The sequence below is a fragment of the Fopius arisanus genome, unplaced genomic scaffold (genome assembly GCF_000806365.1).
Source record: "Fopius arisanus strain USDA-PBARC FA_bdor unplaced genomic scaffold, ASM80636v1 scaffold00009, whole genome shotgun sequence".
NCBI lineage: Eukaryota > Metazoa > Arthropoda > Insecta > Hymenoptera > Braconidae > Fopius > Fopius arisanus.
In genome coordinates this window covers 585,837-610,064 of record NW_011887748.1, presented here as the reverse complement: position 1 = coordinate 610,064, position 24,228 = coordinate 585,837, and the positions used below count along the sequence as shown (strand labels likewise).

The following is a 24,228-nucleotide window of genomic DNA, read 5'->3' as shown; positions in this document are numbered from 1 at the left end:
TTTGCAACCCAGTGGATAAATGACGAGTGCTAAACCCGTACTATTAAATAAATAAAAATATACAGATGTAAATGAGCGCAATACCGGAATTACCCGGGATATCGATTGTAAAAAAGGGTCCACTCGTGTATTAAGTCCAGGAGATAAAGATCCCTCGTATGTTAACCCTGACCTGGAGACGACGAAATATCACGTCTAATTTATTATACCCGATAGTTACGAAAGAGCCACGACGTAACAATAACATCAAATGAGAAAGAAAAAAAATTGTCTGCCACTTATTTAGCCAGCGATACAATTATCCGCCTCGATTCGTATCACTCGTTTCATTTCCCTATCTCCATCTCTCAGTGACTGCCAAATAATTGAATTAACTCAACACCGATTAATTCAATTATTCGATTAATCCGACAGATTAATGGATTTATTTATACATATTTGGTACCGGACAAATTGATTTCGTGGTGAAAGATTGATGTAGACCAGATTGCCGCACGAAATTAAATTGAATATTACGAAATAAGATATTTATCGCACTCTATTGCGTTTCGAATTTGCGTTATGAATTATTTTTTATTGAATGCTATTATTTTTATTGGGATGTCCCTTCCTCATGCTAATTGGAAATTGCGTAGGGATGGATAGGTCTGATTTGAATAAACCATAAGTCAAAATTATGAACTATTAAAATGGAATATTCATCTTTGGAATCATCTTTGGAATCATCTTCGAGGACCCCACGTTCCCCACCTTCCCCACGTTCTCTATCTTCCCCACGTTCCCCACGTTCCCCACCTTCCCCACGTTCCCCACTTTCCCCACCTTCTCCACCTTCCCCACCTTCCTCACCTTCCCAATCTTCATCTCGTAAAACTTGGAGTTTATGATCCATCTCGGGAACGTGCCTTTCAGCGATAAAAGTATCATCATCGATCGTTAAAACTTCTCATTGAGTTTTGTAATATCAAAGACATTCGATTATTCAAATAAATGGTACAACGCTAAAGACACATTCATGAGAGATTTTGGATTGTCGATTGCCATTGAAAATTTCGTCAAGTATTTTATAGACACTTTATGTACTGTTTCCTCACATTCATCATCAATGGAATTACTGACTTATTAAAAAAACCAAAGTGGAATTTCAATGCAATTCGATACGATCGTGAGAAAGTTCAAGATTTTTATAAACATTGCGTACATCTGAAATTCCCTGGCTTTTCGAAAATTCATCCAGAACTTTATAAACAAAATGTCCAGACGATTCCTAATGACTTTAAATAAATGGACAATAAAACCGACTGTATGACTTGAGCGGGAAAAAATGTCTGATGAAATAATTTGAATGAATTCATTCTGCAAAATGAATTATTAATGACAGTTTGGAAACTACCGTTCTGGTAAATAAACAAATGAGATGATAAAAAGTATGAAGTAGCAGATGAATAAAAAAAATCAATTGTCCGAAGGGGTACAAAAGAATGATCGACTCAAAACAACAAACCCCCAATTAATATAATTAATACCATTCACATCGAAGACTAAAAATAACTTCCCCTGACGGTTCAATTTGTTCGTTAACGAGCCATGTCGATCCCCGTTTGTTCCACGAGTATATCTTTCTCGTTACGGTAATTATAATACGAAGTAGCGATAATTCAACATTTGTAGGAGGGTACCATATAAAAAGGCATTATTGATAGAGCGAGACCGAGGGACAGAGGAAGCGACGAAGCATCTCAATTCGTGTTGGTTATGCCCCGTACGGTTTTTTATTTTAAATTTTTATTTTAATTTTTTTTATTTCAAACCGGGAGAAATATATAATGTGAACGGTTACATAGGAAGCCCCACTCTCTTCGTGGGCGGTCGATCAGTTTTTTTCTCTCATTCAATATTTTTTATTCTCTTTCTCTTCCTTTCTCGACTCTATCTTGTAGCGGGTTTCGTTCACTGTACACATCGGCATTTGCCAACCCGCGTTTTCAATTACCCCAAGATGAAACCACAGACCTGTGAGATTTTTTTCGTTGTAAAGCTTCGGTCGGTATTTTTACGATGGCCTTGTTATTCATCCCTCTTATTTACTCACCACTTTGGTAATTCATTGGATTTGAAACTTTGAAATTTCACTTTGCTCCACTTTTTTTGTTAAATGAGAAAAAAAAAATTACCACTCCCAATAACACACAATAATTATCTTACATGAAAAATCATGTTAATTAAAATAACAGAGGTAATAGCTTGACAATAAAAAAAGAATTGAAAGAAATAACAATCTGAAAATTTTATAATTTAAAAGATGAGCAATGCATTCAATAGAAAAATTGATGTCCGAGACAAATTCGGAAAAATTGTTAAAAAAGTAATAAGTGATATTAATTAATACTCTGAAATACGTTATGTTATGTTATGTTATTGCGAGTGTTAAATATTCAAATTGAATAAATAAGTAAATAATAAAATAAGTATTATGAAATTTTTTAATGGATAATTGAGCAGTACTAATTCTCTTTAATTTTCAAAATAAATGAAATTCAGTGAACGCTTTTAATTAAAATTCACTTGACACTCACATAATTGAAAATTGAAATGATTTTGTAACGGAAATTTCATGAGATGTTGATAAATGAGAATGAATATATAATGAATAATTCAACAATTCATCTAATCCTAAAGAAATTGAAACAATCTAGATTAGAATCAATAGTCATTTCTGTCGGAGAAGGTGCGGATTTTTAAAGGATCACCGACTCGCGTATTAATTCGCATTGCGAAAGTTTTTCCTTTGACGGAATGAATTTCTCGTAGCGAGAAATTGAAAGAAAATTAGCATGTCAACTGCTGCCAATTATCGAAGGCCTCGCAATCGAAGTGAGTGTCGAGTTTCCAATAAAATAAAATTCAATTCCCCGACAGAAGTGACGACTCGAAATTCTGTCCAAAAAATATACCGAGAGTGTCAAGAGATGGGGAAATTGACCGCTTTACAAAATATGTCCCCGAAGATATTTATCAATGTTGACATTTCATTTGAGAATTTACATTCCGATCATTGAAATTTCCATATTAACGAACGCCAAATATGTTTTCAAATTCCCGACAGCAGCAATTTCGAGAATCCTCATTATTGCTCAACCGTTGCTTCACCATCGGAAATAGACAGTGACAAAAAATGTCGGACAATTAATTAACAATTCCGAGAACATTCACTCGATTTTTTTTATTTTTCTCTCATTCATGAAATCAACAGTTCCAGATCTGCAATCACTTACGCAACTCCAGTAATCACTCCCTCTAAATTGTACAGAGAGAAATATTCAGTAAAAAACAGCCGATTAATTCATTTTCTGATAAATTGTTGATCGTATCAACGGGAATGAAATGTTTAACCCGGAAAAAATGGTGGAATTTTCTCTAAATTATTTTTAAAAATTCAAAAATCAACTGAGATCCCGCGATTTCGACTGAATGTTACAGTTTATGCGAATTACGCCGCAGGTTTATTCAATATGAAGTAAATTCCTCGTGGGATTATATTCTCATCATCGAAAATAGCTGGACACCTGTGGCCGCCCCCGAACATCATTGAAATTAACTCATTCCACGGTGTTAGACGCGAAAGCACCGAAAATAGTTGTCCGTGTCATCATGGGACTGAGTCGGACTGCAAACGGAATGATGATCGCGATTTCCGAGAATTTCAACGGCTACCCCTGGTCAGAATATGGGGAGAGGGTACGCCAAGGTATAAACTTCAAGGTCTCATTACCCTCCCCCGCAATTCTCATTGCACTCAGAAAAAAACTGAAGAAATCGCGACGCAATCGCGAAATTAAATCAATCACTAAACTTAATTAATTAATTGTTTAATTCAATTAATGAATAAATTATCCGGAAATTTTTTTACTTAAAGATAGAAATGTATTTTTAATTCTGTTTTACTGAATTGGGATAATGTAATTTTTAATTTTTTGGAGAAAATAATTTTTACGCTATTTGTAGTTAATTTTTGTTGACATTTTATTGGTAATGATTTTTTATTAATGATCGTGTGCTACTCCGTAAATGAGGCTGTTCTCACATTTCAGCCGATGAAAATTCCGCGATTATGCTAATGGCAGCGAGGAAGCGATCAAAGTTCTCGATGCATTTAGACAAAATACGTAATCGCGCATTTCTCACATTCTAACGACTGATTTATACTATTTTTCACGCTGAAATTGCGAGATTGCCGGCGAATGACCAATTACCATATCTCGCGGATCGAAAAAATCGAGTGATTTAGGAAAATTATATCATAAACGTCAGCAATTTTTGCGCGAGGAAATTATAACAAATTTAATAGAACGTGGGAGATCAATTCCGTTTTATATTTTTCACGTAAATTAAATATCCAGAAATAATTCAAATACCGTTCCCACTAAATTTCAACTGGTAAAATTCCTTCAACAATTTTATTGAGAAATAAATAATCAATTGAAAGTCAATTGAAAATCAATTGAAAATCAATTGAAAATCAATTGAAATCAATTACGCGATATATTTCAGGAGTTGAGGAGAATTCCGGCAAAATTTCCAGTTCATTCGGTAATTTCCCGGAGTTTTTCCCCATAATTTATCCTTGCGCAGCTGTCACATCGAATTGGCGGGTAATTTCGAAAGTAATTATTGATAAAAAATGGTGAAAAATATGTGACAGGGAAATCGGTGATGTGTACCGACGGTGGCTTCATCCTCGTGTGTGGCCCACAACTTCCTCTGCCTAACTGTCTCACATAATCTGCCGTAACATTGTGCGGTACTGCAGCAAAAAACCGACAATTTTCTGCAGCGAATCTCGTGAAATGTAGGATAAACCGTTTATTTCTCGCTGCGCAATTTCGGATGATAACGCGGTCATTATCGCCTCAAGTCATTAATATCAGATCAATCCAGTGATTGCAGATAAAACGTGTGTATTCTAAGAAAATTAAAAATGAAAATTCATTAACAATTGATTATTGATTTCTACGGGGTTCAAAAGTTATTAAATTTCGGATTCCACTGAAAATTCCGGGAAATTGTGGAATTTTAAAAGACATGGAGATGAGAATTCAAAATTAATTAACTAATTGATTATTATTTATTTCATCAACTAATTAGATCTAATTTACATTAAATTCCCAATGAAATCCTAAATTTGATTATTTTTTCAGATTGAAAAATGCATTTACCAGAATTTCTGGTTTTCCTCTCATTCCCAGGAAAAATGCGAGGAAAATTGGCAGTTCCATTGAATTTTTCCCTGAAAATTCTGAATTCCCAATGCCACTATATTCTAAAATCCCGTAAAATTGCGACACGATAAAACAAGTGACAACTCTTCCCGAAAAATTCGGTAAAATTTTTTCCCCAGCGCTGCCCACAGCATCCCGCGTTATTCCGGTGTCACACCTCAATTCGTCTGTGCGAAAGTAATTGAAGATAATGAGTCAATAAAATTGGAGTGGGGACACGAAGTGTCCATCACTAGAGTTCTCAGTTTGTCTCTCAGTGACGAGACGTACATTATTTCGTTGTCATGTTGTTTCATATTGTCGTACTGTACTTGCTGGACTCAGTGAGCGCAAAGTCGCCGCACATTATCTACATCCTCGCCGACGACTTGGTAATAACAGATAATGTCAACTACCAATAATCCAAAAAAAAAAAAAGTCGTCGCAATGATAAGCGGCAAAGACCACTCGTCACAAATCAAATCATTCACACAAGATTTCATTTTTAAATAAATTCATTGATAACTGTAATTATTGCAACAATTGCGACAATTGCAATAGCTCTTACACACTTTCTGCTGATTTTCTCGGTGAAGGGATGGAATGACGTGGGTTTTCATGGTGCTGGGGATATCCGGACACCAAATATCGATGCCCTGGCGTACACTGGATTAATCCTGAATCATCACTATGTGACACCACTGTGCTCACCGAGCAGAAGTGCTCTCATGACCGGAAAATACCCAATACACACTGGCATGCAGCACGGGGTAAGCACGATCTCAACTCTAATCACTCTGTTGTTCTGCCAACTTGAGTAATGATGATGATTTTATGTGGAAGGTCGTGAAGGGGGCTGAACCATGGGGATTATCGCTCGACGAGAAACTTCTTCCGGAGTATTTACGGGATTTGGGTTATCGCCGGCATATTGTTGGCAAGTGGCATCTCGGTCATTTCGAGAGCAAGTATACACCCTTGTGCAGAGGGTTTGAGAGTCATCTTGGATTTTGGACTGGTCATCACAATTACTTCGATCACACGGCTGAGGAATTGGTACGGGCTAATTAAAAGATCACCGCGAAATCTTTTCAAACCCGTCAACACGAGTGTTAACACATTTTTTAATGATTTCTGAAAACTCATGGATCAGCTTAATTACCGTCTTATTTTAATCACTCATTTATTAAGAAATAACAATAATTACGAACCCAATTATTTTCCGAAAAATCAATCAAAGAAAAATAGAATACAATTCTTCTCGAGGGATAGAGTTAGTCAAGTAACTATATTATTTTTTTTAGTTCCGAAAACTTTTCGACGTGTAAAATATTATTCCAGAATTTTCTGTGTAATGAATCTAATTGGCCATGTAATAAATTGTCGATATGGTAAATAGACGTGGATGAGGTGTCACTTACCGATGAGATGATGAATTGTTCGTCTTTGATTATGACAATTTACCCTCATCGGTTATGATAAAAATATTTCTGTAAACACGAAGGTAATGAGGATAATTGAAATATGCATTTTTAAATAAACATTTATTTCTGTGTCAGCCGTACTGGGGAGTGGACATGCGTCGGGGTATGGATACAGCATGGGATCTCCACGGAAAATATTCCACTGACGTATTCTCCCAGGAAGCGGTGAAAGTCATCGAGAGGCATGATGATACAGAGCCGCTATTCTTGTACCTAGCTCATGGCGCAACTCACTCATCAAATCCTTATGACCTGCTACCAGTACCTGACGAGACCATCGAAAAATTTCCCAATGTCCAGCATTACAAACGCCGGAAATTCGCCGCCATGTTGAGTAAAGTCGATGATTCAGTCGGAGCTGTTGTCCAGGCACTCCATAAAAAGAAAATGCTCAATGACAGTGTCATTATATTTTCTTCGGACAATGGGGGACCTGCCGCGGGTTTTAATGGGAATGCCGCGTCCAATTATCCACTCAGAGGTGTCAAAGCTACTCCCTGGGAAGGTACTCTTAATAATTCACATGAATTTCCAATTCCATGAACCCGGGTAAAAAAAAATAGTAATCGGAATTTTTTTCAAAATTTTTAAAATTTCTGGAAAATTTTTCAGATTTTTTTTTATGAAACAAAAAAAAATCGGTACACAACGATTTCATTTTTGGGAAAGCTTTTGAAAAATTTTTCAAAAATTTAAATAGAAATTTTTTTTTTATTATTTAGATGGCGTATTTTTTGAGAATATTAAAAAATTTAAAAAGTTAGAAAACAACAGTATAATTTAAACAAAATTATATTCGCAAAAAGTTCTAGAAAATTATAAAAAAATTTTCCGATTACAATTTTTTTTTACCCGAGAATTCAACATCAATTCTATTTCAATAAAATTTCTCATTTGTCTTGAAATTTCCTTAATTAATTCGATGATTGTCCAATTAACATTAAATTAATAAATAGAATAATTGAATTAAACTAATCTAAACAATAATTTACACGAAAATAAATAATCAATTCCCAATCAATAGTCAATACCTCCCAATTAAAAAATATGATAATTAATTAATAATGATATTAATATTATTATTTTTATTAGTATTTATAATTGATTATGATTAATGATCATTGATCGATAGAGAATAAAATAAAAAATAACAGGTGGAGTTCGATCATCAGCGCTGATATGGTCCCCAAGGCTCTCCAATCCTGGAAGAATATTCACCCAAAAAATGCACATCGTTGATTGGCTCCCAACACTTTTAACACTCGCTGGAGCCAATAAATCATCTATCCCAGCATCTCTAGACGGCCTAGACATGTGGCAGTCTATGAATACCAATGAGTCACCACCTCCTCGCGTCATTCTCCACAACATCGATGTTTTGGCGAAGTATGGAGCAATAACTATGGACAACTGGAAGCTGATTAACGGTTTGTAATTTTCCCACAAAACCGAGTCCATTAGAAAGTTGCAAAAGATTTATATCTTCACTCCTGAATAAGAGGGCAATTTTCTTGAATGAAGTATCTACATGAAATAAATATTCTCTTAATAGCATTTTTATGATTTAATAATGAAAGAAGTTTAATATTTTTTATGCATGAAAGGCACTCGAACAGTTTCAACTGGTGATTTCAATACTTTTATTGATAATTGAAATTTAATTTATTTATTCGAGTCACTGATTAATCTATAATAAATAATAAATACTAAATACTAAAGGTTGCTGCAATCTACAAATCACTTTGAGAATTATACGAATGAGTTTTGTATCGAGAATATTTTAAAATCGATGAATCAATCATTCCGAGTAATGACTTTGTCATCGATAATACTGCGGAGGATTAATGAACGACTTGCGATGGCGAAATGCATTTCTCATGGTCTCATTTTGACGAGTTGCGTTATAGTAACCGCATGAGGTACTTATTAGGAACAATTTAAAGGCACTGATTACGCGAGTTATGGCAGCTGGTACGGTCCATCAGCCTGGGACACACCGTACATCATCAACGAAGTCATTGATAGCTCAGCAGGTCGTGCGGTAACGTCACTCGGCTGTCAATTAACGAGTACAGAGATAACTGAACTCCGAGAGAATTCGAAAATCGAGTGCGGCGAGAGAAACCCGAGTTTACCTGATTGTCGACCTCTGAAGGCCCCTTGTCTCTTTGATATTCATCAGGACCCATGCGAATTAAACAACCTTGCCAACCAGTAAGTGATACTTATTCCAATGTCTCACTTTTTCCGTTAACCCCGAGAATTTATGGTAGAAATGCTGAAGTACTCGAGAGGATGATGCGAGAGTTGATTCATTTGAATTCAACGGCTGTACCTGCGAGAAATCGTAAGGTGGATCCACGCGGAAATCCAGCGCTGTGGAATCACACGTGGCATAATTTCGGGGATTACACGGGGAAAGCAAGAGGATCGGATTTCCAGGGAGATTTTATCTGTCATAGTGCATAATTGTCATGACCTGGTCACTATAAATAATAAAAGAGAGATCGGATTTCCCTGTTTTTTTATTTCAATTTTTTGTTCCAACATTTGTCATTTGAATTCTAGCAACCACTGCATACAAGTCCTCCAACAAATTTTTATGAGAAATTTCATTAATTCGCATAATTTATTAATTAATAATTAATGAAAATTGAGTTGGGTAGGAGTGGGGGTTGCCACATGTTGAATTGAATTAAATCGAATTTTTTAGAAGGGATGGAGAAGGATTGCAATTGCGAATCAAAACAGGGAAACAAAAATCTACAGTGCTATTTATTTATAATATTCTAGGAATGAAAAGATTTCTTACAGGAAAAATGTAATTCTCTGTGTGAAAATGAGAAGTTGAACTATTGATTATTGATATTGAAAAACAATTCTCAAAATCCTTGAAATATAATCGAAGATATCGTTTGATGGGTTAATAATTATTTAAAGGGATTACGAGTGCTCCTGACGCCAAAGTTTACTTGTTGAATGGGGAAATGAAGTTCTCGATAACTTTAGCGCATCTGAAAATAGTCGAAATAATAAAATACACATGATAGTACAGTCTTTAATTGTATCAAGCATTATTAATTATAGATGCGAGCACGCACTTGCACATTGAGGGCACCCAGTGCAGTCCAGTATTGCAAATTTCCTCCTCCATTTTGCAATTGCACCGACAAGTCGCTGGATCCCATTCCATGTGTGACTGCTGATCGCACTTCAATTTCTCATCAAGATTCATACATTTGCAGTCACATGCATCCGGGTAATATTTCTGTCTCTTATTGCAGTGGCCCTCCATCAAATCGCATCCACATCTTTCCAGGATATTCGGTAAAAATAAATTATAAAGTCATACCGCTTCCTCCACCACAGGGGCTACCATTTTTCTTATCAAAAAAGGAAGAATTTCTTTTCCCGTGTGCTCAAGGAAATCGCTGAACTCTCAACTCTTATCGGTTTCCTATTTTTTCAATTACTCTTCTTGGAAATCATTACGAAAAACGGAGAAAGATATTGCAAACAAATTCAATTGGAAAATGGAAATCTTTCGATTTTCGGTTACTTATCAAAATATTATAACTGAAAAAATTATTGCTTCGAAATATTACACCTAAAAATATTTTTACTTGTAATATTTTTTGGGAATATTTTGAAGAGCAATATTATTCATATAATTCATATAATTCATATAATTCATATTATTCAATATTTTTTCATAACAGAACAAAAAAAAATTATTGCTTCGAAATATTACACCTAAAAATATTTTGACTTACAATATTTTTTGGGAATATTTTGAAGAGCAATATTATTTATATAATTCATATAATTCATATTATTCAATATTTTTTCATAACAGAACAGTTTGTATTATTTTTTTCATGGACTCACTTGCAGCCCGTGTGCTCTTCAACCTGAATCTCTAAACATTGTGGCTGGGACACGAAAAAACCCTTGGCTATCTCCTTCCTCTTGACAACAATTGTTCTAAAAGTTGACTCTCCGAGCATACAGGACTGGGTAAAATGGCCACAAGGACCTTTGCATCGATTGACAATGATAATATTTGGGCTGTACTCGTACCCAGGATCTGGATTCAATTTCACAAGTGTGGGTTTTGGATTGCACATAGCCCTTTTCATCATTGCGTGGATTTCATTGATTCGGGGTTTGCATTCTGTTGAAATCAAGAGTATTCCATAATTTTTCAACTCTTCCCCAAATAATTCTCACATATTGCAGAGATAAAAACGATATAATCCCAAAAAATTCCTGCATTCCAGGAATTCTCTTATCAATTTCCCCTCAAAATCCCTGACTTTTCGGTAAATTATCATCCAAAAAACTAAGAGAAACCCACAAGTTGTCGTAATGACCATTTGTAGCGGTTAATTAGCTTTCCAAAAAGTCCAGACAGAATTTTTATTTCAATATTGTCTCCATTATTTTTTCACATTCGAACAAATCGTCGAAGTCAGTTCTTTTAATTTCTTTAGGGAATTCCCAGAAATGAATTGATTTTTCCTCGAATGACAAGTCCCCAAACTCACCAACAACAACTGGACTCTTGCCCATATTGGACCCATAAAAATCATCATCAGTGTACGCAGCATTTGGAAGTCTGATAATTTTAGCTGGAGCAACAGTCCGATTTGTGGAAGGAGCAGGTGGAGATCTCTGACCTGAATCCATCAAGTATTTCTCAGTGAACGGGAGCATTGATCACCTCTGATATACTTACTATATCCCCTGGTCCCATCATTCCTCATGAACTCGAAGTAATCTTGTCCCTGAACACTGCCCCCAACACAGATAACGCAAATCGCTATCCAAACTCTCCTCTCCATCTCAACCAGTTCCACTCGAAGAGAAAATTTCAATTCAACTGATCACGGATTTTCCTCGTCAATGGTTTTAATCGGTTGTCCAACGGATGGGGATGTGGTAGGGTGTAGATAGTAAAGCTTCATACAAACAGAATTACGTGTATTGATCGAATTTTTACATTAAATAATGGAATCAGTTGCGTTGACTAGCACTTGTCGATCGAATTGGTACTTCTCGGGTTTAAAAAATTCAAATCCATTTTCACCGATCATTAGAATGTCAGGATGGGATCCTCACGGTGGTCCAGTATGTCTGCAAAATTCAATTCAATTAATCAAACATCTGATTTGACATTTTACAACCAAAATGCAAAAGATTTGGAATAATAAATATTGTATAATCATTAATTAATGAAGTTTAATATTAAACAAACCTTTGGCTATACTCCACCAGGGTAAAGTGATGTACGTCAAAAAAGCATTCAAAGGAACTGATTGCGCCCTCCTGGTCTCCTTCCAGAAGTGAAATGTCTGTGTGAATCCCCTCATGGTCCACAATGGATTATAAGCCCCGTCATCCAGCTCTGAACCAACAAAGGCCTCATTACTAATCTCTCCCCCAATCCATTATAAAAAAATTAAACTCATAATTTGACCCAGGTCAGTAACCTCGGTTGTCCCCCGCGCCAGAGTGCCCGTTTCACCTCTCACATATCAAGATTTTCGCATTCCATTCATCAATAAACTAAAATCCATGAAAAACAGAGCATCAAACAATAAAATTTATTAATTATCTCCAGTCACAATTCTCGACTTGATACCATGACCAAGAATTCATAATTAATTTGGCCCCGACCAATAAGATCGCAATGAAATTATATTATTATATCATCACATCATATGAAGTTCTCTCTGAGAAATTGTAATAGCTATATCAATAATTTCCATGAGAATTTTCCTGTCAAGTAATTAAAATGAATATTCGCTGATACAATTAAATCCCTTTAGACAGTATTTTCTGATTGACATTCAGATATTCCCTGAGCCTAAGCGAAATCTTCTGGAATCTAGTGTGATCTCGAATTAATAGTACCACCTTTCCATAATTTCAAATGAAAAAATGCTTGAAGGATCCCGGAGCTTCGTATAACAATTGATTCTTCAATGAATATCTTTAACAAATTTTTTTCTCAGTGTAGAAATCGAACGAGTGACGACACTCAAACGAGGGGGAGTGAGGAGATTCGCTGGGTCAGCTTGATGAATTAATAATGAATTAATCCAGTTTATTAAAGAGGGTTTCAGGTATTTGAAATTACCCTGAGAGCCGGGGCGGCGCGGGAGCTCGCACCAGTAGTAGATGGCAGTGCCATCCGGGGTGACCCTGTGGGGTGGAAGAGGATGATTTCCAATGACACTCCCAGAGAGAGCCCTTCTTCTGCGTCTCCTAGGTAACGTGGCACTCTGCCTCTGACATCCCTCCAGGGGTTTGGTGATCCTGGCATTGGCATTCTTGTCCTTCGGGGAAATCCTTGGATGATTATCATCATCGGTGTCAGTTCTGCTCTCGGTGCCGTTCCTTCTACCCACAACCCCGAAGAGTTCGTCATCGCTGAAGTATCGGCGTGGCCTATGACGTGTTCGCCGACGGCGAAGGCTCTCCTCCCGATTGCTATCCGACGAGAGAAAACCCCTCGAGTCATTCCTCTCGTAATTCGGTAGTCTGTCATTGAGGAATGCATTGTCTTCGTAACCGAGGGGCAGCTCCTCTTTTCCGTTGACTAGAATTGCCCCAGCATCTAGCTTCTGCATGACGTTGTCCTCGGTGGGATTATCACCAGGACTAACCACCAGGGACTCACTTCCCACCTCGATATGATGAGTCCTGTGACGATGGCGACGCTTTGGTGTTCCTGCATTATCCCCACGTTAATCCCTTTCTCAAATCGAGATATCATTCTCGCTATCACCGCACGAATGGAAATTATTCAGGGGAAAACACGCCCGCGTCAATTACGGTACACATGCGAAATATATATTAATTATATGTACATATGTTGTGAAAAATACAATAGGTCACATATATGTCACATAATTATTATAGATTTATATATTTTGCATATTTTTTCCCCTAGGGCGGACCTTTCTCTACGCAATGATTTTGCATTTGAAATTCCTGGCGAATTCCGTTTTTTTATTGTTTTTTTATATGATTTATATACGATTGTATAATTTTATTGTGTAAATTTTTTTTTGTTATTATCGTCTCATGACAAAATTTAAGAAAATATCCACAAAAAAATGGGAAGATAACGAATAATTGGAATTTTGTGCGAAAATGTATATTTTTGAAGAAAATAATGTCTCAGAGAATTTCAATATGAATCCAATAAAATATTTCCGAGAAAGCACAAGATTTTTCACCAAAATATTCAGCCACGTCCACCGGGATACCCTAAACAAGAATTCCCCGACTCACCGGCGTAACGTCTCGGCGATGTACAATTCTCATTTCCCCAATTACTCTCAATGCGGTCCCTCTCGGCACTTCGTTCCCTAGTGGATCGTCTCCTCACCCGGTGACTCCTCCGATAATCTTTACCCCCAGGTCGCAACGGCGAGGCGACCCGGCCGCCCCAGCTGCTTGCCTGTTCCTTAGCTACAAAGGAAATTTGCCCATTTTTTTTTTCGCCACATCGCAGGCATAACGGGTGTTTAAATTTTTTTTTTTGTTAAATTGTCGAGCGTGTGAGGAAGTTGGGAATCACGTGGATTGCTCGGGGGAGAGGATCTTCGAGAGAGAAGAAGAAAGAACTTGAGCTATTGAATTTCAAGTAATCATTGGAAGACAACATGTTCCTGGGTTATTCGTCGTCACTCGCGCGTTTTCTACCTTCTCCGCTCCCCTGGGTATCACAATATTACTGGGAGCATGCAGCTCTTGCCACAATTTTAACTAGCTGGGGATGATATCGCGCATGCACAAGTACCTCTTCACTACGTAAATCGAATTCCAAATCGTCGAGACTTGATTCGATTCAGAATTTGATTAATGGATGTGTGTGGCTTCGCTTTATCCCCTGGTACTTTCTAATTGCTCTATTTAAATATTGGGTAATTACCGTCACGCACGTCACCAGCTTCGATTTCGTTGAGGCCATTGGCCATGGAGTCGAGACCCTCGTTCTCAGATCGCGCCTTCGATGCGCACTGATCGGGTTTCGTTCGCCAGCCACCGCGAACGAAATTATTGAGATTCGAGCTGGGATCCGAGAGTCTTCTCTGGTGACGATACATGAAGAGCTCTTCTGCGTCGTCCCAGTCGGCGTCCCAGAGGGCATCCGTCACGGAGTAACCGGGCTCCGACGTCGGTGTCTCCGCACCCGATCCCTTTGGCTTCGTTACAGCCATCTCTGCGTGACCTTTACCTGAGGTCCAACAGACAATTGGGTCAATGGTGAATTCAGGGGTTTCTGGGGTGGGGGTCTACCTTGTGGTCCTTTCATGCGGACGAATTCCACGCGCTGCGAGGACGCACCGGAGAACAGCCCGAAAGTCATCCTCTGCGCCATTTTCGTGCTCAAACTCGACTGCAGGAACCGAAATGTTTTTCAATTCCGGAATTATTGTACTCATGTCAAATTTCAAATTTGGAACTCTTCCAGATTTTTTGGGGATTTTTTAAACTAAAAAATTCGGATCGTCTTGCAGAAATCTCTGGCGATTGCAAAATTCCTTGAAATATTAATAACTAATTCATCGAATTATCAAGAAAAAGCAATACAATTCGATTTCTCATGTTTAATAATAATTTATTTATTCATGAAATCTAAAATTTAAATTGTTCCCTGAATTTTCTCATTTTTGAATAATTTCCCAAAAAGAAATTGTTAAGGATTTTAATTCTTTAATTTGGAATTTGAAATGCATTTTTCCAACGATTTATGACATTCTTGTAATTTTAAATTAATGATTGGGCTCACCCTCGCGTCGTAAACCTTCTTCAACGCGTCGTACCGAATGGACCCCAGGAAGATGACCCCCTGGACAGCCCCCTCCCGATCGGAGGCCACCAGTTCGACACACACCATCTCTCCATCCCTAACTAAAATATCACAGAATACTTCGTCAAAGTTATCAACCATGAAGCAAATGTGCGGATACGTCATCTCCTCGAGATCCCCTTTGGCGTCCATCCTCCGTCGGCTGGGACTCGCGTAGACCTTTTGCGAGTGCCGTCTGAGCACCTGAGGGCATAACCACTTAATCAGATTCAAATTGCGCGCTGAAACGCGTAAAAAAAAAAATTATAATAAAAAATCCTGCGATTTCTCTGATGAATTCTGTTAATCATTCCCATTAATGTTCAATTGCATTCCATAAATTAAACAATAAAATCAACAACAATAACTCAAGAATAATTTTTATAGAGAAATTCTCACATGAATTTTATTAATTATTCTCATTAATTTCTCGATTGCACTGTATAAATTTAACAATAAAATTAACAACAACAATTACACGATAATTTTTATGCGAAATTCTTATAAAATTAATGATGAAAAAAAAAGTAAATAGAATAATTTCTGGAAAACAAAGAAAAAATAAATGAATGTAATAAATTTTTTCAGAGAAAAATCAGAGAAATGCATTATTATAAATAAATTGTTGAAGTTGTGAAAAGATGCTGTAACTGACTTGCAATTCCTTCGGACTAGTTCTCGTGCAGATGGCTAGAGTCAGGGTGTAATCAAACTGATGAACAACGAGATTGAGATAAACCGTCTCCTCCCAGTCAATATCAGGATCACCAATCGGCAGCTTCTTGCTGTCCTTCCTGAAGACATCGACTTCAGTCTCAAATTTCGGAACATACCGTGATGACGTCTTAATGTGTTTCTTCCGTACGAAAAAGAGGAGATCATCGCCATCGATCGTGTGCTCAGCCTGAAAGAGAAAGTGCCGGACAAACAGGTCCGTCCAGTAGGTTGTGCCCTGCAGCATCACAAATCCCGAATCTGCAAAGACAATAATTGAGAATAAAAAAGAAAAAACAAATAGAGATTTACAGGTGTGGAGTCGCGTCGACGCAGTGAGTTACCAACACAAGTTAATGTATCGAGAGGTGATCGATACAAACAGCCGTGACTCAACGCGTCTTTATTTCAATAAATTTTCCATTCCACCGATAACTTCATCGATATTTTTATTGATTAATATCTGTTAATTGATGATGATTGGACTTACCGTCCTTGAGCAGCTGGCGCATCTCCTTAGTCCTCTGGAAATTGATCTCCTCCAGCAGCTGCTCCAGCATGGTTGGTGCCCTGGGGAAGACCCCGGAACTGCTGGCTAGACTAGCCATTTTTATCCTCTGAATCTCCAACTGAATAATCTTCCCCGTCACTAATTAACTCTCAGCTACACCATCGCGTCATCCCCACGTAATTCGCGCCTCGATTACGTCAATTATTCGGGTACATTTCCCGAGGGTTCTTTCAGGTAATGTCGGAATACCTCGGGATACTTGAAATATTGAAAATAATGCGTTGTTGGTGAAGTGGTGATTGTTGCGACACGGTTGATGCAACTGGGGGACAATTCCACTTGTCAAAGTGGAGGGAGTTGCGCGCCGTACGGTCGATAAAGCCTTGCGCATGCGTATATCAAGACAGATGGCGTCACCTTCCGGCGCGCCAATTTCACAGCGCGATCAATTAAACAATGAAAATTATTTCAGTTAAACAAATGGATTTTTCAAATGCAAATAGCTCCCGTCTTTCATTGGTTATGGAATTTGTAGTAATAATAATAATATAATTATACTGTAATTATACTTTTTGATGTATCGATTGATTATTTAAATTATTGAATTTAGAAGTGGCAAAACTATTTTTGGAGTAATTTATTGCAATAACAATTAGTACAAATTTATAAAATGTATTATCAATTTCTCAATTTCTATTAACAATCTTTCTAAAATAGTTTTTTTAACTATTTTATATAATTAGTTCAATCTTTTGTATAAAATTGCATTATCTGAACAAAAATCGTTGCCTAGAAGTTAAATTTCGAGAAAATAACTCGAAATAATTCCTTGGACTATTTATAACATTTTAAACTTTTATTTATTAATCTTCAGCGAGCGATAATGTGGCTTCAATAACCCGTGTCGTTAAAACTCGTAGTAGTCTCTCCTTGAATCGATAGTTTTGAAGATAAATCGATGATTTCGTAAAATATTATATTTGATTTATCTGACTTCCCCTGGCGACGTCGTTCCCCTGCCACATGGGAAGAGACGAGTGTTTTATGGAGCGTTCTGGTGCCTGGAAGCTGTTTATGTCTTATGCTTATCTCCTGAGGTCAATGGTTCCCCGAGATAACGACTTCCCCGACCCCAAATCATTTCAAGTTATTTTTCTCACCGACGAGAAAAAAAAAAATCAGCGGATCAACGAGTTCCTTATAAAAATTGTCCAGGAAAATCATCAATTTTTTTTCTTCACTCCAGAAAACTTGTAATTGTATTTAACCATCAGTCCCACGCGCATCCGCTGTCATTATCTCCGAGTGCGGACGATTACGCGATTTGGTTGTCCGACGGGTCAGTCGTTCCTCCGAGCTCAATCCGAACTCAGTCAGAGGACAACCCTCCGGAATGTCGACGGTGTGGATGTTGCTGGTCCTCCAGACCGTATTAATCTCGTTAACGAGTGCCACCTGCCCTCTGCAGCCCACCCCCACCCTGACAACAGCCCCCAGGACCCCTGGAGATGGGGGGTACAGAGTAATTACCAGTGGAAGAGACACCAAGTACACTCCCAACACCATCTACGCAATTAGTCTTCGCGGTAGGTACTTAAGTGAGATTAACGGCATAAACTCCACGGAAATTTTATGGAAATCGTCTGGAAATATTTTCACTGTCATATTAAATAAATTAATTTATCGATCTAAAAAACAAATTAAAAATTCTTTCTCTAGTCAAATAATTTTTGTATACAATTCATGTATAATAGTCCGTTGTATAATTATTTTTAAATGTATTTTATGTATTAGAAATTAATTAGATAACAAGTATGTATTATATTGTTTTCATTGTTTATATAAGAGTATATATTTCCTATATGGATATATTTTCATTGGAACTGCTTTCCCGAGTTTGAGACGTAATAAATGGAAGCAATAAATTTTTTTCAAACTCCATAAAACTTTTTCTCTCGATTCAGGATATCAAACTCACGAGCGGCCCCAAGGGTTCACGAGATTCCGACTGTCTGTGGACTCTCAGCATTCCCCGAACAGTCAAGTAGCTAGAGTGGGTTCTTTCCAGCTCTACCCGAATGGTCTCACCAGGTTCGATGAGGATTGCGTCAACACAGTATCCGAACTGAGCGACAATGAGAAGCCCGAGGTGAAGGTCATGTGGAGATCACCAGGTCCTGGTTCTGGGTGCGTCGTCTTCACGGCAATGGTCATGGAGTCGCCCTCCGCGTGGTTCGCCGAGGATGGCAACCTCGTGAAGACCTTCTGCGAGGCGATTCCCGAGGAAACCGACGATGGGAGCGGCTGCTGTGCGTGCGACGAGGCAAAATATTCTGTGAGTGAAAATGGAAATCTAGAGGAAAAATTAAGTCCTCTCTTTATTCATTCAACCCTCAATTAACAATAATTTATCATTTATTAATATTTTTATAACAAATCCTCTAAACCTGACTCGATTTTATTTTCTCGACCCCTGAAGTTATGAGTGAATATCTCGAGATCTCGCGGTGATATCAAAATTTTCATAAGAACCTTTTTCAAAGAGCTAATCAAGATCTAGAGAAAAGGTCCTGACGAGAATTCCACGATATTCGATAGATCCGTAGATATTTCTGAAAAACAGATAAGTCCACTCGAATGTGGTTGTTCTACTGAAATACTTTCATCTCGTTGTGAAAAATCGGTGTTCGTCGTTGAGGCTTATCACAATTCCGGATGCTCGTCCTCAATTGGCAAATTATTCTCCCCAGTTGATAATGGAGGGTATCTGGTCGAATACGACTCATCCCAAAGATTTTCCCTTCTCCGCGTGGCTGACGCACTTCAGCGACGTAATCGGTGCATCCCACGAGCCGAATTTCTCCTTCTGGGGTTCAGATCACGTCTCCACGGATGGATTCCGTCAATTAGCTGAATGGGGCTCGGCCTCAGGTTTAGAGGCGGAACTTCGCGCTAAAGCACAACACTTGAGAACCCTTGTGAAAGCCGCTGGCCTGTGGTATCCCAACGTCAACACCAACACAACAACTAGTTTCAGGTACTTTGAATAACTCATTACCAAAGCCAAATGTCCAGTTTACGGGATCGTTTGTGTTTAGGGTAGATCGTAAGCATCCGTTGCTGTCGGTTGCCTCAATGCTTGGACCATCACCGGATTGGGTCGTTGGGGTCAGTAAATTGAACCTGTGCCAGAAGGATTGCACTTGGCTATCCAGAATGGATATTGATCTCTATCCCTGGGATGCCGGCACTGATAATGGCATCAGTTATATGTCTCCCAATTCTGAGACCAGACCTAGAGAAAAAATGAAACCCATCACCACTCTTTATCCTGAGGATCCTCGATCTCCGTTTTATGATCCCAGTGGAAAACCTATGGTTCCACTTGCTAAGCTTTATCTCACCAGGGAAAAGGTCATCCAGAGGGGGTGCGATCAGGCTGCTCTTCAGGATCAGCTCTCGCTTTTTGAAGTTGCGGAGAATACGGAAGACACTAGTCGACGTAAGAACTGAAAATGAGGGTTTTGTGGAAATGATAGGACTTTATTTATTTATTTTTATTTAGTCATTTTGGTTTCTCCAAGTATTCACACGCCTATGGAATTTCTCGAATATTAATTGCTTCTGTTTTTTAATTAATATTATAAAATCCTAGGAGTCGGCTTATGGAAATAGTAAAGATTTGTTTACTTTTGCATTTTAGAAATCTATTGAACCTTTAATTTTGGTTTTTAAATATATATTATTAAAGATTATCTAGATTAATTACAAAATTCTGTAGATTTCTGTTTTCTCTATAAAAATTTCTCTCGTAAAAGAATCATCTATCCACTTTTTTATCACCGAAAATTAATTAAAAAACGGGCGGAGCAACAATTTTTTTAATGAAATTTGTGCAATAAAAAAAATGTATGACAAAAAAGCTCTTGTATTACTGAAATGGAATTATTGTAGAGGTCCATTAGAGATTCTAGGAAAAACTCCAACTTTTCCACAAAATTTCAACTTTTACGGGACAATTGTAACAAAATGATTGTGTAATTAAATAAATTCAGCTGAATGCGCAACTACGGATTACACTGCCTGGTCACCCTGTTCCGTCACCTGTGGGAAGGGCCTGCGAATGAGAACACGCGAGTACTTGATGCGGGAAAAGGCGGCAATGCTGAAATGCAACAGACAACTGGTCTCCAAGGAAATGTGCGTCGCCAGTGCTCCAGAGTGTGGGTGAGTTAATTAAAATAATTGAATAGAGCAATCACTCAATTAAGAGCTTCATCACTGCATTGAATGTTGTGTAATGAAGAGATGACGAGGACGTTGACGATGATTTGAACGTGGCACTGCCTGATCCAGCGATCTGCGATGTCAGTGGATGGACCGAGTGGTCCGAGTGCTCGTCGACATGTGGCTCTGGATTCAGGATGAGAACGAGAAGGTTCAATAATAAAATGGGGCGGAAGAAGTGTCCCCATGTTAGCTTAGTGGAGAAAATCGAGTGTGTGGGGCCACCCTGTACGGGAACTGAAGAAATTATCGATCCATCGTGCAAGGTTTCTCTTTATTCCCAATTCCCTGACGTAAAGAAAAACTTGATGGAAAAACTTTGTGTTTTCTCTCTCTGAAAAGTTCTATGGAATTTCCATCCGAGTTCTATTAAAATCTAAAAAAAATTATAGTCCATCGATTAAATTAATTAATGATCCTCCCCTCAGGTGACGGAATGGTCTGATTGGTCTCCCTGCAGTGCATCCTGTGGAAAAGGTGTGAAAATACGGACACGTCTGCTGATGGTGGATCCATCCAGACAAGAAGAGTGTTCAACTCGTGTGGAACTTCTTCAGCAGCGGACCTGTCTCGTTCAGGCAGACTGCACCTTTGACATGGCGACTGCCAAAGTCGTCTGCATGGAGGATGCCGATGTGGGTCCATGCAGGGGATATTTCCAGCGTTGGGCATTCGACCCCAAGAGACTCACTTGCATCTCCTTCGGGTACGGCGGCTGCAGGGGAAATAGAAACAACTTCCTGACCTTCGAGGAGTGCAGCAATACTTGTGGAGTCGTCAGGGCTGCTCTGACAGGACAACAGCCCACAGGAGTGCAGAGTCCGGATGGTCAGTCAGCCCTACCACCAGTGGACTGCATGGTATCGGAATGGTCACCCTGGACTCCTTGCTCCGTCACTTGCGGAAATGGACGGGTCACTAGTTTCCGAATGGTCAAGGTGAGACTCAAAATATCAGAGCGGTTACTGATTCAATTCATCTTCCATTTCCCTTTCGCTAATAAATTATTTGAGCATAAAATATTTTATTTCAATAAAACGACTAATGGCATTCCACAGGGATCTGTGAAAAATGAATTTTCCATGGGATGAATTTGTTTATTTTTTACAGAGGGAACCTGAAAATGGGGGCAAACCCTGTCCAAGAAAGCTCACCAGACGTGCCAAATGTCAATTAGCTCCCTGTGATTAAACTCACTTAATTTTGTTAAAAGACATTACGAACCAATTACTTAATTACTGAAGGTGATGAATTTACTTAAGCCACGACATACTTACACCCCTTTATCATTAAGTTGTTTATTCAGTTGAGTATGCAATAAAAAGGCTGATGGTATTCCATTCTCCGTTATTCTCATTATTTTCACAAACTCCATTTTGATAAATATGCACCGAATTCCAGTTGTTCCACATTGTGCGTTCGCATCTGAATTTAAAATTACTATATCGTTTGTTTAATTCTAGTTGTCACTGGTAATACGATAGATTAATAATGCATTCAGCTGGTGCTACTTGGTCGTGACGACAACGAGTCATCCACCAGCTATTTTATAATCCTGTCAACATTCTTTAATAATTTCTCTCCACACCTGTCGTCATCCTCATTATTCTCTCTATGTAAAACCCACTAAAGAGATGTTTGATTAACGTTACGATAAAATTCGATAGTGATAATTTTCAATTAAAATATTCTCCCAAGTCACCCGAACTCTGCACTCATCCTCACCAATTATTTATATTTTCAATTTAAAAAATGCAGACTGAGAGTGACACGAAGAGGGCAATAGCCCGAAAAAAAAAAACCGCAGTAATGACTGCGTCACGCAGTTCGAATTAACTGGCAGTTGTCAACGCATGTACGAGTGGCACCTACTCCCCATCCCCCCATATCACTACCCCTCACCCCTTCAACAGTCGATTTATTCACAACAATTGGCCACGAGCGTTTGTGCATGTGGAAAAAAAAAAATACGACTTATCGAAGGAAAAAGGGCGGAGAATTTCTACGACCGTCGTAAAACGAGAGAAAAATTACAAGTACGAATTCTCATTGCACTTGAAGGAACGGTGAAATGCGCCAGCGCGCTTCTACCTCCTTCGGCATATTTTCTCTCATCCCCCCGTTTGCCAATAAAAACTGAGATAGAACGAGCAACGAGTCAATTTAAATGACGGATTATATCCTCAGAGCCAGCCGGAGGTGACATCGCGAATTGAATCGATACCAGCGAGTCTCTGCAATTGTGTTGCTGAGCCATTTCTCTTGATGCTCGTTGTAAGACTCTGTGTGTGAATAGTATCGCCTGAGGTGGTTGGCTGGCTGGGAAAGCTCTCGTCGGTCGTCGAAGGACTCAGGGCTTCCACATCGACTCTGATGTCATCAGCCTCTTTGGAATATGCAAGCAAAATTCAATAGATCAAATACGACCCCTAACTGACGCTCCTCTCATGAATTCCAATTATCCCAATGACAAGCTACAATTGATAAACAATCACTCATCACGATTTATTGTTTTACGATGAATTGAATTGATTCAACAAATACCACTTCCTCAGTAACGATTCCCTTTAATAATACGATCTGCCTAATAGTGGAAGCGCATCGATATCAACTAAAATCTATACTCTACGTGCCAAAAATAAATGAGGCGAATTGTGATTGAATACGGGATTTCCCATTTGAAACAATGAACCTAAATATCCCACTCGTTTAATATTTCTGGAATTGGGAAAAAATAGAGAATGAGTGTTTTGTTGTTTTCTTATGATTAGATTTACAAGTTAACGACGTTAAGTTTGAAGTCTCTTTTAAATGTTTATCCGTAGCATAAGAAAAGTGTGAAAGGAAAAGTACTTGCGTAGCGTACTTTATCACGATTGAATTTATTTATAATATTTTGAGTTTCTTTGCCACATATGGATGGTCTTTTTCCTGCTATGAGGGTGTTTTCGGGGTGAAAATTGTATTGCTGAGAAGTGAGAGTAAGTGAGAAAATGTTTAAAATAAAGAAAGAAAACGAGAAAATGAGAAAATGGGAAAATGGGAAAATGGGAAAGGCGTGGGGAATAGGAGTGAGTCAGTTCGGACTTGACCGATCGCGAATGAGGA

The 24,228-nt window shown here is 38.2% G+C and overlaps 5 protein-coding genes across 14 annotated transcripts in view; 2 read left to right on the top strand and 3 right to left on the bottom strand.

The window, feature by feature from the left end:
- The first annotated feature begins 5,511 nt into the window (after positions 1-5,511).
- Positions 5,512-9,228, top strand: LOC105274036 (arylsulfatase B-like). The gene is made up of 7 exons (XM_011316834.1): positions 5,512-5,650; positions 5,855-6,028; positions 6,102-6,314; positions 6,818-7,247; positions 7,897-8,169; positions 8,686-8,956; positions 9,016-9,228. The coding sequence occupies exons 1-7, from the start codon at positions 5,564-5,566 to the stop codon at positions 9,209-9,211; spliced, it is 1,644 nt and encodes a 547-aa protein (XP_011315136.1). The 5' UTR covers positions 5,512-5,563; the 3' UTR covers positions 9,212-9,228.
- A 271-nt stretch (positions 9,229-9,499) lies between these two features.
- LOC105274035 (uncharacterized) lies at positions 9,500-11,646 on the bottom strand. Its single transcript, XM_011316833.1, has 5 exons — positions 11,481-11,646; positions 11,290-11,421; positions 10,631-10,916; positions 9,844-10,053; positions 9,500-9,756 (listed from the first exon to the last, which is right to left on the bottom strand). Exons 1-5 carry the CDS (start codon positions 11,584-11,586, stop codon positions 9,711-9,713), a joined length of 780 nt encoding a protein of 259 aa, XP_011315135.1. The 5' UTR covers positions 11,587-11,646; the 3' UTR covers positions 9,500-9,710.
- Positions 11,647-11,708: 62 nt separating this feature from the next.
- LOC105274033 (uncharacterized protein KIAA0930 homolog) lies at positions 11,709-17,156 on the bottom strand. 3 transcript variants are annotated; one of them, XM_011316830.1, is made up of 9 exons: positions 16,813-17,156; positions 16,264-16,583; positions 15,549-15,812; positions 15,056-15,155; positions 14,688-14,993; positions 14,045-14,224; positions 12,885-13,478; positions 12,000-12,149; positions 11,709-11,878 (listed from the first exon to the last, which is right to left on the bottom strand). In XM_011316830.1, exons 1-9 carry the CDS (start codon positions 16,928-16,930, stop codon positions 11,838-11,840), a joined length of 2,073 nt encoding a protein of 690 aa, XP_011315132.1. In that variant the 5' UTR covers positions 16,931-17,156; the 3' UTR covers positions 11,709-11,837. The 3 variants fall into 3 exon arrangements, with proteins under 3 accessions (XP_011315132.1, XP_011315134.1, XP_011315133.1); XM_011316832.1 differs by lacking the exons at positions 12,885-13,478; positions 14,045-14,224; XM_011316831.1 differs by lacking the exons at positions 11,709-11,878; positions 12,000-12,149; positions 12,885-13,478 and having other exon boundaries at positions 13,872-14,224.
- Positions 17,157-18,113: 957 nt separating this feature from the next.
- Positions 18,114-22,460, top strand: fat-spondin (extracellular matrix protein f-spondin). The gene is made up of 8 exons (XM_011316829.1): positions 18,114-18,419; positions 18,798-19,168; positions 19,584-19,870; positions 19,932-20,335; positions 20,889-21,060; positions 21,140-21,386; positions 21,549-22,058; positions 22,231-22,460. Exons 1-8 carry the CDS (start codon positions 18,227-18,229, stop codon positions 22,309-22,311), a joined length of 2,265 nt encoding a protein of 754 aa, XP_011315131.1. The 5' UTR covers positions 18,114-18,226; the 3' UTR covers positions 22,312-22,460.
- Positions 22,461-22,557: 97 nt separating this feature from the next.
- The window catches only part of Trpgamma (Transient receptor potential cation channel gamma), a 37,682-nt gene continuing 36,011 nt past the window's right edge, over positions 22,558-24,228 (bottom strand). For all 8 annotated transcript variants that reach the window (XM_011316822.1, XM_011316820.1, XM_011316825.1 and 5 more), the window contains one exon: positions 22,558-23,506. In XM_011316822.1, coding sequence (XP_011315124.1) covers positions 23,304-23,506 — 203 coding nt within the window. In that variant the 3' untranslated portion in view covers positions 22,558-23,303. The remainder of the gene's footprint in view (positions 23,507-24,228) is intronic.